This window comes from Centropristis striata, chromosome 11, assembly GCF_030273125.1.
Source record: "Centropristis striata isolate RG_2023a ecotype Rhode Island chromosome 11, C.striata_1.0, whole genome shotgun sequence".
Classification (NCBI taxonomy): domain Eukaryota; kingdom Metazoa; phylum Chordata; class Actinopteri; order Perciformes; family Serranidae; genus Centropristis; species Centropristis striata.
Genome location: NC_081527.1, coordinates 14,433,517 through 14,452,113, shown reverse-complemented (window position 1 = coordinate 14,452,113; position 18,597 = coordinate 14,433,517). Strand labels below are relative to the sequence as shown.

Below are 18,597 nucleotides of genomic sequence, written 5' to 3'. Positions count from 1 at the left end.
CCTGACATACTAATCATACCGTTGAAATATTCTTCTTGAGCCTGTTAACGTGAGGCATCTCTTCATCATTCCCCGTGCGTCTTGTCGAACGGAGAATCTCTCCCTCGACCTTGCTGACGTGGGAAGCGCTGTTCTCTCCCTCCCTCAGAGTAGTGACTCACCTGCTCTCTGATCTATTCCCAGCAAGGGGCTGACGATGGGCCTGGCTGCGTAAGAGGGGGGCAGGGCTCCCGCTGATGTGATCGGCGCAACAAAGAGCATCGCTGGAAAACAGGCAACTGGGTAATTGTGACGGCACACCGCCTGCAGCCGAGCGGCATCGGCTCTTGATATTCTAGGATGTGACTACAAACCAGTCACAGACATCAGAGAAAGACGAGTGTAGTATTCCTATCAAAGTATACCCTTTAAAAGGGCAGGTAAAATAATAATAAACACTAGAAATCAGGGAATAAACCACTAAGGTGTATTATATAATAACAATATGCTCAACTTAAAATTAAACAGAAAGGATCATCCAACAAAATAGCCTGTTTGGGACATATTTTATATAAATAATAATTAAAAAATATTCATTGGAAAAAAGAAAAAAAACAAAACCTAAATGGAAATCAAAAATCCCCAACAGGTCAGCGGTGGATCTCAAAGCTTCAGTCTTTCCACAAACCAAGCACTTTCCCTTTCTTCCAGCTCTGTACAGCATGCAGTTTTTTATGTTGGTGGTAGTAGGGTACTATCATAATTATTCTCATTATAGATTTAAATATAGAATTATTCATAACTTTTGTTATCTTTTTTTCTCCTCTTTAATTTTTTACACATCACAATGTGTCTTAAAAACTGCCATTAGGGTTCTGTAAAAACAAAAGGTAGTCAAAGAAACAGAAGGTGGGTACAGGGGTGATGGTGTTTGTAATGTCCGGTGACACACTTGGTTCTCCACAGAGGATGACAGGATGGAGAGGGGAAATGACTAGATGACAGAACTGTTTGACGAGTGTTGAAAGGAGCCAAAATATGGGGGAAAAAACACCATCTTCACAGCCAGTGCCTCAGTCTCAGAGCAAAAAGAACATTTCATGCTGTCCTCCTCCTCCCCGTCACTCATACCGCATCTTCAAAAGACTCTGCAGGCCAGTGGTCCAAGGAGGTTTGGGGGCATTAACGTCAGCAGGCTTCTCTCACAACTGTGAGGACTCCGGACAGAGAAGGACGGGGACAGATCAACCTGAGAGGGACAGAGACGGAGGACACAGTGAGTTTAACTTTAGATTATCTCAACACATTTAGAAATTAAACGTATTAACATTTCAGATCACAATTATTTTTTGATCAAAATGATCAGCATTATGGTGGTATTCTTAAAATGTCCAAAACAGATAAACACTTAAATCATAGTTGTTTTTTTTTCAAAAGTATCATATTGACAAGTAATTTTAGCTATTCTGAAGTGCACACGTCATACATTGTGGTAAAAGCTGCTTTGCATTACAGTAGTGGATGACTCATAAGATTCAAAGTGTGCAGTGTTTTTTATTCTGCGTGTTCTGCAGACCATATTTGATCCGAGTTATAAAAATCTAAAATAAAAACGTCACATAGGTGTTGTTCACAGCATGAACAAAAAAACTATGAATATATCGTTTTAAAAATTGTTTTAACACCACAACGACGACAGTGGCGAACAATATCGTCAGGATTACTTGATAGAAATAGAAACTAGCAGCCAATTAAAATTCATCTGAATTTACAGTGCGTCATCTCCCTGTGCAGCACAGCAGCAGCTGCTTTTCAACAGTTTTCTTATTTCATGTTCTTAATAATAAGAATAATAAAGGTTGAATCAAGGGCTTCATATCTGCCATTTCCCTCTTATGGAAGCATATAAATGGTATTAAGGAAAACAAAATAATGCAGAAGACCAGGGACATGTGTGGCACCAACACAGCAGTGTGAACTGCATGCTTGGCGCTGCTTTTATGTTTATGAGTGAGGATGCTCACATAATTATATTTATAATTACAGATATCGTTCTTGGTGTAGAAGGCCCTTAAGTCCTCTTAAAAGGCTGAAAAATCTCCAGAGTGGGTTTGCATTCGTCTTGCAAAACAAACCGTCATATGCATGCATGTTTGCATCTGGGAGACTTGTTGCTAATTTAAGTTAATCAAACACTGTTTTAATGATGATTAAGTAATACTCTTTGTCCGTATATTTATGAGCAGTTCATTGTAACCAGTAACAATGTCATCACTCTCATGACCAAAAGCAAGTTCTCTTTATGTTAAGGTATCACAGAATTACAACAAGAACGTACTAATTGGTGTGGTTAACACGGAAAAAGTCTCATCCACAGGGTGAGAAAGAGAGAGACAAACATCCCACAGCCCACTTCATCTCATACAGGGTGAGTCATCGCCTGAACAAATTAATACGCAGCATCTCCTCTGCACTGCACTCATGACAAACAGCCTCACACCGTGACTGGTTTGTATGTGCGAGCGATTGAAAGAGCAAACTGTGGGTGGTAACTGGAAAGAGAGGAGGACAACCGGTTAAAATGGTGTGTACGTTTGCTTGCAGCATAAATCTGCCCCAATTCTGTGCCTGAGTGACGGCCAGCGAAGAACCCCTGGAAGGTTAAAGTCTAGATAAATCCTAACAGAGAGGAGAAAAGTGATACTCTAAGACCAGTCCGCATCTCGTTTTGTGACTGTAAAGGAAACTGCCCGTGTGTTTGCCTGGGGAGTGGTGGTGAGTCAGAGCACTGCTCTCTGAATGTCAACACAGACTCTCTCTCCCCCCTGATTTCCTGTTCCACTCGTCCTCCCTCACCGATACTCATCTTTATGTCTCTGTCTGTTCGAACGCGTTCTCATCTGAGAGAATAATCTATCTTTTCATCTGTTCTCCTCAGGTGTTCCATCTTTCTCCTCTGTATAGAAGGTGTCCTCTAAGCACAATTCTGTTAACACACTCACCAGGTGGGTTGTTGCCGAGGCAGGAAGGGGAGGGGGTCATTGCTGTTTGCAGGTGGAGAGCTTGCGGATCTTGCTGGCTGTGGAGACTCCTTTACGTGAGGGGTTAGATGAAGAGGAGGAACGGCGTTCGGCTTTGGCCTTGCTGTTCAGAGCCCCCCCTTCTGTCCCATTCACACAAACTGGCTTGGCTAGAGCAGGACTGTGGTCCGTGTGCCCCTGATCCCGATCCTCTTCGGCCACTTGTCCTAGAAACACACACATTAGGGCTGAAAACTAATCCATCACTGTTTCACACAAGTGCTGACTTGACCGCTGCTTCACTGAGCAAGCGTGAGTCAATAGCAAGAGCGTGTACACAGTGAGTGATTACATGGGTGGAAATTACAACAGATCGGGTGCTGTAAAAACTGTAAACATGTTTTTTTTTTTTTAAAGGGGACCTTTAAAAAGCTCATTTGTCAGCAGCACCAGCAAATGTCAGGTCAGATAACCACGGGAAACAAGAGAAATACTAACCTACAACAACAGGAAATCAGCTGAGTGAATAATAGGCCCTAACCTAAATGTGACTTGTTTAGCTGCAGAGGTAGGTGTGTGTGTGTGTGTGTGTGTGTGTGTGTGTGTGTGTGTGTGTGTGTGTGTGAGAGAGAGAGAGAGAGAGAGAAAAACTTTAAATGACTTCCGACTCTGCAAAAAACTGACACCGAGGAGAATATTAAAAGCAGTGGGATAGTTAATTCTTAAGAGACACATCTTAAATGTTGATTAATTAAACCAAACGCTGTAATTTCATTCACATGAAGCATCCTATGAAACAAGCTCAGCATGTGTGGGAGTGAACCCTGGAAAACCATTTCAACTGGACTATTTTTAGATCACTTCATTCACATTCTGCAGCTCTGTTTGGTTTTTATGTGGGGCACCACTTCTCGATACCCGACACAGACTACTGCATTTATTATTACCGACTGTTGCCTAGCAACAGATAAAGGATCAGAATTCTGGGGGAAAAGGATAAAGGAGAGTTGGGGAACAAATTAAATTTAATATAAAAGATACTATCATTTTCTATTTTCACCAAACTCTGTAAACACTCAATAAAATGTGTGCACGCAGTTCACTACAAGGAAAAACTAAATTAAACAGGATTGTAGCCTGTTCCAGACCTAGGAATTTATGCCCGCTTTTAAGCCTTTCTAACAAATATCAGAACTTAGGTGGGTTTAAAAATGGGGACATCATCCTCGTACATACTGTACCAGTCAAAAGTTTAGACACACCTTCTCATTCAATGTTTTTTTCTTTATGTTTATTATATTTTCTACATTGAAGATTAATATTAAAGACATTCAAACTATGAAAGAAAACAAATGGAATTGTGTAGTAAACAAGAAAGTGTTAAACAGACCAGATTATGTTTAATATTTTAAATTCTTCAAAGTAGCCGCCTTTTGTTTTGATGGTCTCAAACACACTAAGAAGGAAAGAAATTCCACAAAGTAACTTTTGACTGGTACTGTACATGTAGTCAAAATGTACCTACATTCATGAAAAATACAGACAGAAAAATTGCAAAAGTGTGGAGATTGATGTAGCTGTACAAATTATTATAAATCCATGTACAGGAATAATAAATACTTAAGTCGACATAATTCTTTAAACGACGTGGAAAATGCTAAATTAGCTGATTGTGGCAACAGCTTCCAGAAATAGATCCTGATGGTAGAGCCTGACTGATTTATATAGGCTTATATAGTTATATAGGCATCTGTATGTTGTCCTATAAGCGCTGAGACGAGAGGTTTTACTACGAGGGGATTTAGAAATGGTTTATTGAATATTTATTTGATTTTTATCTATTCTTTCTCAGTTTTCATTTCTAAAATTGGTTAATTTATTACACTGCATGTATAATAATGTTCAATATTATTTATACATTCATATTTATTTACATTGTCATATTAGAGCTAAATTGGTGCAAAATACATATTGAAAAGGTATATTTTCATTTTATTCCAAAAATTCACGAACTTGAATAATGCTTTTTTTCCCCTCTACATCAATTATGTTGGATGGAAATTAAAATAATCTTCTTGGGGGGGATCTCAATTGTTGAGGCTTAGAATACACAACAAAGAATCACTAAAATAATTCCATTTAAGAATCACTGATTGAGCTCATACTCCACAATGTTGGGTAAAGAACTACAACACAAACATTTATATCAATCTTTTGTTTTTGAGTTCAACTATAAGAATTGCTGTCTGAGCTCCCGCCTACCTGGCACTGTGAAGTCCTGAGTGTATATGATCTCATCCTCTCCATCATAGAGCTCGTCATCATCCTCCTCTGTGTAGCCGTGAAGATCCTCCAGGTAGGGCACCACCGTCATACTCCGCCAAGGATCCCTGCTCTCTGCGCTGGCAGGGATGGGCACAGGGGGCTCAGATGGAGGGTGTTTCTTACGCACCCAGCTAGAAGCGGCAGACAGGAAGATAATGGATACGTAAATGACAAATCAAGCTTTAACAACTTTTCCAAAGAACTTACTGTAAATCAGCAGTCTTACGTGTCTTTTTTAAAATCTGCATGTAATAAATTTTATACCTGATAAAAGCAATATACTGAATCACTCACTTATGTTGCCTTATGTTCTGTATGGAAAACCTCTTCGCAGGGTCGTACTCAAGCATTCCTGTAAAGAAAACATCACAAAAGGTCAATCGAATCACAACAAACCTGAACAACTTCTCCACTCGCATCATCTCTCTCTCAAGTGTTTAACATAAACTGGTGGGAGGGCGCGGCAGTGAGGGGCGAGCTAACGGCAGACAGATGATAAACACATTCAAGGAACGTTAATTAATGCATATAATAATCTCATTCATCACTGTGTGTCAAGGCATCCTGCAAAGCTTAAGGAGTCAATGAGGTACAGTAAGGAAACATCAATATGAGTAGCATAACAGCTGTACCAATGTAATAAAGATTTTTGTCCTGTAATTATCATAATGTGGGCTGAATCTGTGGGAAAAGCAGAATGTCAGTGTGATAAGGCAGCAGTGATGCAGTGCCTATCCAGACCTAATAATGTAATTGTCTCCCAGCAGGCAGAGAGGGGCAGCGTGCAGAGTGCTGATAGTAGTGCTGCGCCTGCTGAAGGACACCTTTTGTGGCACTGGGCTTATTTTAGACCATGTAATTATGGACTGACTATCTCCCAGGTGCTGCGTCATCACACACAGACGTCACACGCTCGCACAAAATGGGGGATGGAGGCTCAGAGATTTATAACAGCACCAGAATGTGAACGAATTTTTCTTCCACTGTTCAAGACATTCAAAATCACTCCATGTGACAAAGTAAAGTAACAAGATAAGATGGATAACAAGCGAGAACACCAGCCATTCAGTTTCACGGTTTCATTAGTTGGTGCAAACATAATCTCGCCAACATTCTTTTTGGATTTTACATTCGTTTAGCCGATTAGACATTTCACTATAAAAGACTGTGGACTGGTTTGTTTTAACAAGGGGCAGGAGCTTTGCAGCATTCCAGCCGGGGAAAGCAACGCCTGACTATGAAGTGTTTAGTATTCTGCTGCTGGCTCCAGATCAATGGAAACTACGTCAACAGCTGGAGGGATTTCTACAGTTTGGAGGAAGCATACCATGCTGAGAAGTCACAGTGACTTTCAGTGTCACAGCACCACCTACTGGACACATGCAGAAAAGATCACAGTGCAACTAGCTGGGACTTTTTTGTGATTTGTCAATGCCCTCATGACACACCTGACCAATTTCATCTCAAAGCTTTTACTTACAGTAGTCTTTTTCTGTAATGCTCCACAAACTTGCATTTTGCAATCTTCAAAAACACACTAAAAGAAAACCTTTTCACTACCATTGTTGCAATGAATGAATGAGAGCCATCTACTATGACAAAAATACACTCAATGGATTAATCCTATGCTAAGATATGAATCATCCACTACGGCATAGGTATGTAACCATGGTAACACCTCCATGAGAGTGTATAATTGCACTACAAACACTTAGCTGGAGACAACACTCACCTCGCAGCAGGTCCGACAGGAGGGGTCCACACTCCTCGGGAATAGTGTAGTCTCCTTTTCCAATGTTCTCAAATAGCTTATAGATGTTGTCCCCCTCGAACGGATACAGACTCGTTGTAATGTTGTATCTGAATGGATGGAAAGTGTCAACAAATACTGTGAGTGTATCATAAACTCATACACTGTTGATATTGGTCACAATTTGTTTAATAAAATTAAAATAACTGTTATTGTCAAAGGAGGCTGGTGGCTTTAGAGAGAGCATAACAGCTTAAGTTCACAGTTGGAAAGGGCGTTTTGATGGCAAGGTGAAACAGCAAAAAGTTTTCTAAATATAGCGTACACTCAGATATTGATCTTTTTTTCCTGTGGGCTTTTATTAGGTTGCTAAAATACATTTGCTGACCATCCACAGCACTACATTTCTTAGCTTCTGTGTGCCATCTACTGTAGGTAATACAATATGGATAAGTACCTCATACAGACCAGTGGTGGAAGATGTGTTCAGATCTCTAATGTGACCCATATATTCTGTATATATTGTTGGATTATTATTATTCATTTATGTAGGCAACATTTTACTGTTGTCAAGGTAGGGTTCATTTTAACTATTTAATATACTGTTATGTGGTTTTCAAAAATGCTTAAGCATTCATAATTGATCACGTTTTTCAGTTGAAATCTCAACCTGAAAAGTAACTGGCTGTCAGCTTAATGTAGTGGAATGATAAGTACAACATTTGTCTCTAAAATGTTGTGAAGTAGAAGCATAAAGGTACGTAAATGGATAAGTAAAAGCACCTCAAAATTATACTTAAATGCAGTACTTGAGTAAATATACTTAGTTACATTCCACCACTGATCTAGGCCCTAAAAAGGCTTAGCAAATCTTCTGTCTAAAAATGGATGTTTAAAACTACAATTTGTCATTTGAAGCATCCTCTGAGAACCTTAGACTGTCTCTGACTACTCACAGTGTTACTCCAGCAGACCAAATGTCCACTTTAAACCCTGAAAAGGTGTCCAGTCCATTGGCTATCTCTGGCGGCTGGAAGGCCGGAGAGCCCTGGCTGGTGCGACATGTGTCATCCTCCGCAAATGGGTGAAGGGCCTAAAAAATACAGTGAATAAGATTAGAAAGAATTTGAGTTGGTGTTTCACTAGATCTATAACCACAGACATTACAAAAGGAAATAACAATAATTTGTTGCCGTTTCCTTCTTTCGTAACACCATCTACACTCGAACAACAAACAGTGATAAAAACACAAAACACATGGAGGCAAAGTCTCTTTTACACTCACATGATAGAGGAAACACTGCAACTCCAAATAAAATACCAAATCTACAGTCCTGCATTTAGATTTATCCACTTAAGTAATCTCAAGTGCAATACACTGACCGCACTTTTCTACTGTGTTTTTGTGTATACCTGAGCTGGCTGTGTTCACTATTACCACAGAGGAATACATAAATGTTTGATTTGTTGAAATCTGGAGGAAAGGGTGGAAAAACAACTTTCCCCTGGATGGTAAACAAACTATGCTGTCGCCCGAGCTCACCTCTGCTACTCCCAGGTCGGAGATTTTCAGCGCCCCGTCTGTGGTCAGCAGCAGATTCCCTGGTTTAATGTCTTTGTGAACTATTCCCTGGCTGTGCAAATATTCAAGGCCATCTAAGAGTTGGCAAAAGTACCTGGAAGAAGAAACGGAGGGGTTGACAAATACACTTAAGAGGAGTGGAAGTGTTCCATAATGCTAAGTAAACTATTGGCATATCAAACAATTTATCACTTTGGTCACAGGAACCTTCATCACTCAGTACTTTAGCGTCAATGGGTATCCCAGCAGCGACCGCACATTCACAACAATCTATGGTCAGTCATTTTAACAGTAGAGGCCCTGCAGTCTGCTCTAAAGTTAGCCCTGAAGCAATGGCTGCAGAGAGGCTTAATCTAAATATAGCAGAGAGAAAGAGGGAGAGAGGGAGCAGAGGGGAGAGAATAACAGACACTTACCCGTGAGCTTGAAATACTGGAAACCTTTTTTCTGGGACGCTGTCCAGCATTTCTTGCATCCCACAAACGCAATACTCCATCACCATATACGTAAATCAGAAGTCAAGGGGATTTGCCAAACAAAACACAAAGATCTTTTAATAAAGTGAGCCTATTATAAAGCTGACAAGTAACAGATATAAATGTTTAGGCCTAATAAAACCTAACATCTAAATCATTAAAATTAACTCATATGCACATTAATATATAACGTAAGGATATATTTTCTGCTTCTCTTCATTGTAGAGCACATCCACCAACTGAATCACATTCTTGTGTTGGAGTCTTCTTAGCAGCTGAATCTCCCTATAAAAGGGACACAAGAATAAAAAATAAATATTAATCAAGCAATACAAGATGTGTTTTATACTCTAATACTGGCACTTATCTGCTGAGAATGTGGTATAAAGGCCAGGTGCCTTCTATCAGTACAACGGCATAACTATGGCACTATATTGTACAATACATATACAGGTGTAATATTTGTTTATTATTATTAATAATAATAATAATAATAATAATAATAAGCTGGGCAAGAACACAAATCATTTTATGAAACACCCCTTTGTCTCTTGATATGAAATTCACATACATTGTGATTAAGAAACAATTCATTTGTATATCCATTAAATTAATATTAAAACATATTTGAGACTCTAATAGATGATGTTAAACATAAGTGCAAGAAGTATACTGCAAGACCTGATACTGTCTGAGTGCAGCAGCAGTCAATTACACTGGTCTCATAAAGAGAGATAACCTGACAGTTCACTTCCCTACCCAAGGAGAAGACGTTTAAATCACCAGCATGGTGAAACCCGCAGGAGACTCCACATTCATCAGAGAGCTGTGAGCGGGGACGCTAATGAATTTGGATCGGGACAGGAAGAGCACAAAGTACAAACCACAGGCTTCCCTAGACGCACTACCCACATCCACACACACACAGAAATACTATTGTTTTGTTCAACCATTAGGACAGGAGTCTTGCAATTAGATTTAGATACAATTTGTGTCACAACTGCATTGTTCATAGTATTTTATAATACTGGTATGTGTTTTAAATAGCAGCAGTGAATATTGAATAAAAACTCTACATGTCATAGGCGAACAATGACTTTCAACAGACAGCTTAACTGGCAGTTATGTTTCATATCAGAGTTGATGGGAAACACCTGTCAATCCTTTTACTGGAAAAAACGCACAATATGTAATCGTCTTTTTGTCATTTACAATCAGCGTCTCTTGGTTGGGATTCCTTCAGTGTTGGTAAAAACATTGATTAAAGCACTTTCATGTAAAAATCAGTGTTTTTTTTATGTTGAGTCGTGATTCCGCCAATGTTTGCTCAACATGCATTACTTAAGATCCAGATGTCCAATGACATAAAATCTTTCATCTTGTTAAAATATCTTTAAAAACAACCAAAATCTAAAAGGTATATCACAAAGATGAGCCTTAAAAGAGGTTAAAAGTAAATTTATGACAACTTCTGGCAGACAATCTCAATGATTTCATCATCATTGCATATTTAGTGCGGACCAAAAAAAACATAACGTCAAAGACATCAACGTCAGTGACAAAAATGAAAGATAATTCATTTTTGGTCTCTATTTAGTGTTGTAGAAGATAAAAGAAAACTTGATTCTTATTTTTGAAAAATTTCCCCACCCCTCCAGTAAATACATGTGATTTAATATGTCATGCAATGACAAGCCAAAGCTATAAAGGGAGTGCGCCAGTGCCAAAAAGGAATGAAATTCTCTCTCTCCTCTAGAGTGCTGAGGCATCATCTGTCTTCTTTTTTCTTTGACACAATCTTACAGCAAACACTTTGGAGCTTTTCTGTACCTTATCACCTTGCACTTCCTGAGCTGTGTCAGTCCTCTGCCTTATGCACAATCTTACTACTGACAAATAGATATTCTGGGACTAGTCAGCCTCTTGCTTGCACACAGACACACAAACAAGCGGTTAATGCTGCATCACCGCACTGGTAGAAAAGACACAGCTGACTCATGCTCACATAAAACAGAGCTATGATTAAAATTAAAATACGGTACAGCGTAATGAATAGCATCACTTTAAGCCTAATGTCACCTCTGCTGAATAGCGAGCACAGATGACATCTCAAATGTAAGAAAACAAACTTAATCTACATCACTACACGTTGCCATAAAACAAATCATAAAGCAGAGGCGGCGCTGCCACTGAGGCACAGTGACTGCTGCAGTCCATCTGCAGTCTCTGAGTTCAAAAGTGTGCTGATGGACCTTGTGTGTTCAAGGCCTGCAGGCTGCAGAGCTGAAAGGATTTCAGCACTCAGCGATATATGGCAGCTACTGTGGTACACAGTGGCAACATTAACTGATCAGAATCTGCATCCACACAGCGCTGGTGCAGACTCTGTGTCTGTTTTCGGGCATGTGTGCATCCATGTGCGCTCCTGTCATTCCAAACAAGGGCAAGGCGTTTTGGGGGTGTTGCTGTAGAAACAGGAGTGGCATTGCTCAATCAATGCTGGTATGAGCATGCCCATTACCATAGCAACCCTGTAAAAGCAGGAAGTGTTTGGCAGATAGGAATGCTAAACAGAAGCTGAATGCTGAGGCTGGGAGCTACTACGCCATCCACACACTGACAGGCCTTTACAGGCTCGAGGAGCCAGATTCCTCGGGTTGGAAAACATAAGGCCTCCACCGAGTGAGACAGAAAATACACAGGAAACGCATACAAATGAATTTCACACATCAAGGAAGATGGCTGTGCCTTATTAACAGAGTGACACAAACATGTCGTCTACCACTGCAGCTTTGCCCTAAAAATATAAATATAGCCAGGATAAAAAAGAAAACACACCTTTGAAAACAAGAAAAGCAAGAAAAGAGCTCCTGAGTAGCCACCCTGTCGCCCAGGGGAAGATAAAAATCATTCATGGTATGAAAAATATTTGGAAATACTTCAGGATGATACAACAAAAGGTATCCGGTGCCATGTAATGTGGCAACAGTAAGAAAAGGTGTGAGTGAAACCAGTTTTTAACATTTTAGTAGCCTGTCTTAAGTGCAATGCCTAGTATCTAACCTTCAAATTGTATATTTTGTGACTGCTCAACCTGTCGAGTGACATGGGGACTAGGACAACTGTAATTTTCAATTCTGGTTAAGACTGAGGCCACTCCAGGACACCAATATAATGTTTTTATGTCTTTTTGGAGCAGCAGTAGGTGTCCTCCAGGATTTCCTTCTGTTTTGCCATTTTTTACTTTACCCTCTAACTTCAATTCCAAGCAAACACTAACCAAGCTGTCATGTGAGATTTTTTTCAGCCCAGTTAACAGTTGTGCATGCACAGTGTCAACCATCTCAGCCATGGAGCCCTGCAGCACCGTTCAAAGACGTCATAGGCCTCTTAGTGGCCTTCTCGCAAGGACTTTTTAATGTCTGACCTTACGGAGTGTGTCCTGAAAACATTCTTGTATGCTTCTCCTTGTTGGTACTCTTGCATAACAGCATTGCAGATATGCCTGAAATACTCTTTTGTCTTTAGGATGTAGTTTTTACCAGCCAAACGTTGGTATTGGCCAAAATTTGTTTTGTTGAATGCCATTGGCCAATCGACAAATAAGGACATTCACCGATGATATTTATTTGATGTATCACATCCATTTTGCACGGCCAAAATGTTGTCTTCGTTGTTTGCAAAGGGTGTCATGAATTTTCAAATTCACAATTCTAAAATTCAAAACAAGCCTTTCGATTTAAGGCTGCAATTCAATTCAAATTCAGATTGTACATTTTTTAAAATTAAATTGGCAACTATGCCATTAAAGATTCAGATATCATTTGTTATATGTCCTGATAACTGTCACATTCAAAATTATCCTATAAAAAAAAGAGGTTATATATTATGAAGTGTGATATAACTGCCATCATTTTTTTGAATGTTGAAATATCGACATCAGGCAATGAACTTAGTTTTCAGTGAATGAACTTGTGTCCCCTCCTTACACACACCTTACAAGCACCTGTCAACAGGAAGCAGTACTTACCCATGGACACTAATGCACTCTACATGGTCACAAAAGCACTTTTCTTCTGCTACCAACCATCATGTTTTTAATGTGTCAGCTCTATTTACTACTCTGCTATGTGTCTGAAATGTTTATTTTAGGGATGGACATTTTTAAATATGCATTACGGTCTTTTAATGCACTGATTGTAGCTGGGGAGAAACAGTATTGTGTGGCAAAAAAGTGAATTTTGAATCTTTAACTTTGCTTAGGCAAGTGTATTTATCCTAAAACCTATTAGTTGCACTGAAAATGTAGCAGTTATAAAAGTTTGACCAGAGGTCCTTTTATTCTGTTCTATCTCAACAGATCTACACGTTTTTTTCAGTGCAACACTTGCACACACATACATTTTAGCACACCTTGTACTTCAGGCACTTTTATGTGACTTTAATTGTTGTTTTAGGCTTAAAGTCTATTTTTCTCTAATGTCCACATGTTTGCAAATGGTGGATTGGGCTGCTAGCAGTCTAAAAATGCTTCTCAGTGCAAGACAATGACACTGGTGGAGAACTGCAGCTGCTGCTGTTAAGCTGCTGACAGGCTGCTTTCAGTCGCATCTAACTGGAGACTGAGAAGGGGGGAAATATGGTACGCCTCAACTTTAAGTTGCCCATCTAAGAATAGTTAACACAACATCTTGCCTAGACTTCACTAAAGTCAGTCTGGATACCTGATAAACACAAGCTTCTACAATCCCAAACAAAATTATTCTTCTTGAGCGGTCACCATCACCACAGGCTTTTATCATCATTCTTCTCCTGCCGATTTCACTGCGACTCTAAAATCTCTCTCTCTCTCTCTGTCTCTGTCTCTCTCTCTCTCTCAACTCATTTTGACAGTTTTCTAAAGCTTCAGCTATAATTAGCACAGGCCCGCAGCGAAACGCTGGAGTAATATTTAATAAACTACTGTGTGATTAAAACTTCTGATACTCATCAGGAAATGGGGGACGCAGAAGAAAATGTTTGAAAATGTAGACATGAAAGCCGAATCACAGAGGCATTAAAACAGAGAAAAGACAGTTAGGGACAAAAAGAAAAAAATATTTAAAAAGTAAAAAAAACCTGATTTTGATATGCAACTACAGATAAACTAGCAGTTGTACACGGTAATTTGATTGTCTTGTGTTGCATGAATTTAAAAAGGAGATTTTTGGTTGTACTGACTATTGTGATGCAAAAACCATAACCAACTCACAGAGAAATCTGGTTACGGCAATATGCTATGTCACTACAGATGGTGGCTGTTTCTCTAGATAAGGTCCATCTGTGTTTATCAAGTTTCTTATATTTCTTCACTCTGGGTTGGATTTCGACATGGATTTAAGTGTACATTACATTATGTGGATTTAAATGCTGACATAGCTCTATATTTGTCTGTGTAAAAGCTGATACTTTATTTTGTCCAAGTGGTTTTATACTATACATACAAATGTGAATAAGTACTGACTGGACGGCATCTGCTACGAGTACTGAAAGCTTTGATATTTTCTGATTTAAACCATCATTTTGTTAATATAAAACAGTTTATTATTGAAGTTTTACGTTTTTTTAACAAAAGCTGAGGAGTATTTTGTATGCCTCCAGTAACTGGAGTTCTCATGTTAATGCAGTGATGTAGACGTGTATTTAGGGTGTGTCGAGTGTAACAGGTGAGCACACGTCTGACCTTACTCAACAAGGGTGATCAATAATGACGTGGGACAGGTATGATGGACCTTTCTCTTTGTGGCACACCGGTTAAACCTAGTTTACGGGTCTCATTAAATATTCAGCTGGTTGAATCAAACAAAATAACCCATTACATTCAGGCATTACTGTACTCACATCTAGTGTATTTCCGGATAACTGACTATCCCCAACTGAAAAGACCCTGCACTTTAGCATACATAAACTATACTGTAAGGGTGAGGCATCAGTAACATTGATGTTATGATTTTAACATTCAGAATGATGAGAAAAGAGGAAGATAAAGGGTAAAAAAAATGCAGACTGACAAAGCCAGAAAAACACTCACTTTTTCACATTAGCTTCTCCATTGGGAATCCTCCTCAGCTTCTTCTTCTTCAGTATTTTTACAGCCCTCCGACAAAGTGTCTCTGAGTCCAGCATCTCTTTCACTTTGCCATAAGATCCCTCCCCTAGTAGATCCCCCATCAAGTACTTTCCTATCAGCTTTGCCCTCTTCCTCCGTGGCTGGTAGATCACCTCTGTAGAGTCAATGCGATGAATGAAGGTATCCATCTCCATCAGTTCATTTTCATTTAGATAGTCAAGATGATGTAGCTCGCCGGTACTCATGACTGATAGTTCCGCAGCCACAACTTAAGCCTCCTGTGCAAAAATGTTTGCAAATAGCTATGATTGCTGTTGGAGAGTAATCCACTGGTAACCTTTCAGCACTGAGCCCAGTGTTTAAATTCCACAAGATGGAATACAGATGAATTACAAAATACTGAACATGGGAGAGAATAATCAGGCCTGAGAGTTGAGGGAGGAGGTGGGGGATCAATCCCAATTTGTAAACATTAGGGCTCTTTTCTCTCAAGAGGTGCGAACAGAAGTAAAGAACCTGTTGGGTCCAGTGCCAAGTTAGTGCTATTTACTGTGCATTTTGTACTACATCCGTGACAAGTGCAGTTGAACAGAAATTAGAAAAAAAAGTGATTCTAAAATGTTATTCTTCTTTGCTTAACTCTAAATCACCTCAATATGAATTTAATACCAGACAGCCTTAGATAGAGGCAACCAGTCCTGCTTCAAGGCCATGCAGCACAGCATTTCTGTCAAAGGTCCATGCTTCATAGCATTTCCCCAGGAAACATAAGTGTGTACAGCTGGCCTGGATCCAAGCACAGATCTACAGCCAAACGCATGCAGCAGTATCAGCCCGGCTCCTGGAGGTCGACTGAGCCATCCAATGTGTCCAACCGTCCTCAGGTGTCCTCCATGCCACTACGGTTCCTACTGCCTGATGCCTGAAAACAAGGACCGTTTAAACATTATTGAATAGACAAACACATGGCCTTGGCTCACTTCTAAACAAAGTAAGCCTTATTTGGTAAACAGTCTGTGCAGATATAAACATTGACCGGTTAACTTCCCTGAGTTTCTATTCTGCTGTGAGGCTCACATTAGGCACACGCAATTCATGCAAACAACTTACATATTCAGCACCCTAATTTAATAAAGAAGAGTCGTTTGCGAGTTACGATTGACACTAAAATTGCACTGTTGAAATACACATTTTTTTTTCTTAGTGTTAACTATTAGCTAGCTAGTGAGCTAACATAGCCCGTCTGTCTGAATGAACTAGCTAACTAACATACACTCTCACTTTGTGGTTCATACACACCTTTAGCGACCCATGTAGGTTATGACTCGAAGACTACTTTAAAACGGCGACAACTAATTTAATGTGGATGAGGACAAACGGTGGGAAGCTGGGCAGGATAACCGAAACGTCGTCACACAGCTGTAGCTAACGGTGGCTGTGCAGCCCGAGCTAACTTTGCCTGACGTTAAGATTAGCGTTAGCCAACTTCATCTCGTTTGCCGGTGGAGCGGCGGAAACATAGGAGACTGGAAATGCTCTCCGACTATATTGCATTATGCTGACCCAATATTAAAATCAACATAAGCTCCAACATCGTAACCAGCACCTACACCGGAGAACCAGATGCATCCATCCAGCTAACGCAAGCTAAATGGAGTTGCGTCGCTAGCAAGCCGTTCAGATTCCAATGTAAATTGCTAGCTAGCTAGTTAACAAGCTAACTAGTTAACTCCTGTTACCGGGTCTCACCTTATATCGATGTGAAGCTTGTTGCTGTTTCAGGTTTTATTTCGTCTCCGTGTGTCCGTCCTGGGTGAAGCAAATGTTTCACTTTGGTCTTTCAGTATATCAGTTAAATTTTCTGACTCTTCGCGTTACTCTTGCTACTCAGGTTGTCGCCATCTTGTTTACCTCCCCCCCCGACTCGCACTGACAGCCCATACGTTAATGCGTCAAATCAAAGTTTTCTTTTCCTCCACACATTGAGGAGTGTCACAATTGGTTTTGGGAAATATGACATAGAGGGAATACCTGCAGGGTTATATTTTACAATTTATTAAACTACAATTAACACCAGAAAATAATGGAGGGTGTGGATTAAAAAACTAGGTATTAAAAGCATTGCATGGATCAAGGAGTGTTAAATGTGCAAAACCAAAGGCTAAGGCAACAACAAAGTGGATGCCTGCTGCAACCATAGACTGTATAACAACAAGGCTGCAACAAGGGAAAGAGAGCTCATCATACTTAGTCTATAAACTCAGCCCATGATCTACCTGAGGTCAACAGGAAACACCAGAGGTAAAACATGGAATATAACACAGCTGATGTTTGGTAGTGGGAGCTGGGTGCTCAGCAGCAACACTGATTTTTGGCTGCAAACCTGTTCCTGACCCTGCTTGAAAAGGTAAGTGATGGTAGCTTTTGCACACTCACACCTCCTCAGGTGAAGGGTCAGTGAGGCATTTTCAAAGCAAAAACAAAAAAAACCCTGGGAGAATAACACCCACTCACCTGACACTGACATGAATAAAACGTTTTGGAAGTAGGCCTCACAGTTAGCTACACCAGGCAACACTGTCCACAGGAGTTGCTGAATGATGGTGGGGTCGTCACACATGCTAAATGTCATCACAGGGTACCGGAGGAAATTGTCAGGGGAAAAAGGCGGGGATGTCACAGGCTCTCTATGTCGAGGGAACTTGCCAGTACCCTTTACACAACTCGAGCTTGGTCACATAATTGTGCCTACCCTACCAATGCAGTCCTCAACATGTGGGAGAAGAAAGGAGTCAGGCTTAGTTAGACACAACTCACTTAATTTGGCGGGCTTTGTCCCTCTTTGGACTGGGCAGCATGGGGATTCAACATATTAACACAACTAACAGAGACTAGCATTTTCTCACTTGCACTTTCTCTATTTGAGTCTGAGTACAAATTACATCATTGGTGTCTCTTTGCTTTTTCACAACAACATAAGGCCCAGCAAACCTGGCATGTAACACTAAGCCAGGTAGAGAAGAAGAAGAAGAAGAAGGTGAGAACCTCATAGTCAAGCATATTGACATTTGGAGGCAAATGCAACAATAGCTGTTCCTGTAGCTACCAACTGTTTGGCAGGGCTTGGAAGGAATGAACCCAAGTGACTCTTGTGTAGTTTCATATGAATAAAATAAATAAAAATTGAAAGTTTCAGAGACTGCAAACAACAAAAAGAGCATGCCTTCATCCCACTCCGGACCTCATTAAAGACAGCAAGAGTATAACATACATCGGGGTAAGGTGGAATCTATCCAGAGATCTGGCTCTCAGGGTTGTAAACATATGAAAGCTCTCACCTGATTGAATACCTTAGG

The 18,597-nt window shown here is 40.1% G+C and overlaps 1 protein-coding gene across 1 annotated transcript; it reads right to left on the bottom strand.

Moving 5' to 3' along the window:
* Positions 1-529: 529 nt before the first annotated feature.
* On the bottom strand, positions 530-17,148 carry stk11 (serine/threonine kinase 11). Its single transcript, XM_059344447.1, has 11 exons — positions 16,991-17,148; positions 15,203-16,163; positions 9,334-9,417; positions 9,073-9,162; positions 8,618-8,750; positions 8,031-8,167; positions 7,057-7,184; positions 5,619-5,676; positions 5,262-5,455; positions 2,982-3,226; positions 530-1,228 (listed from the first exon to the last, which is right to left on the bottom strand). Exons 2-10 carry the CDS (start codon positions 15,484-15,486, stop codon positions 3,018-3,020), a joined length of 1,317 nt encoding a protein of 438 aa, XP_059200430.1. The 5' UTR covers positions 15,487-16,163; positions 16,991-17,148; the 3' UTR covers positions 530-1,228; positions 2,982-3,017.
* Positions 17,149-18,597: the final 1,449 nt, after the last annotated feature.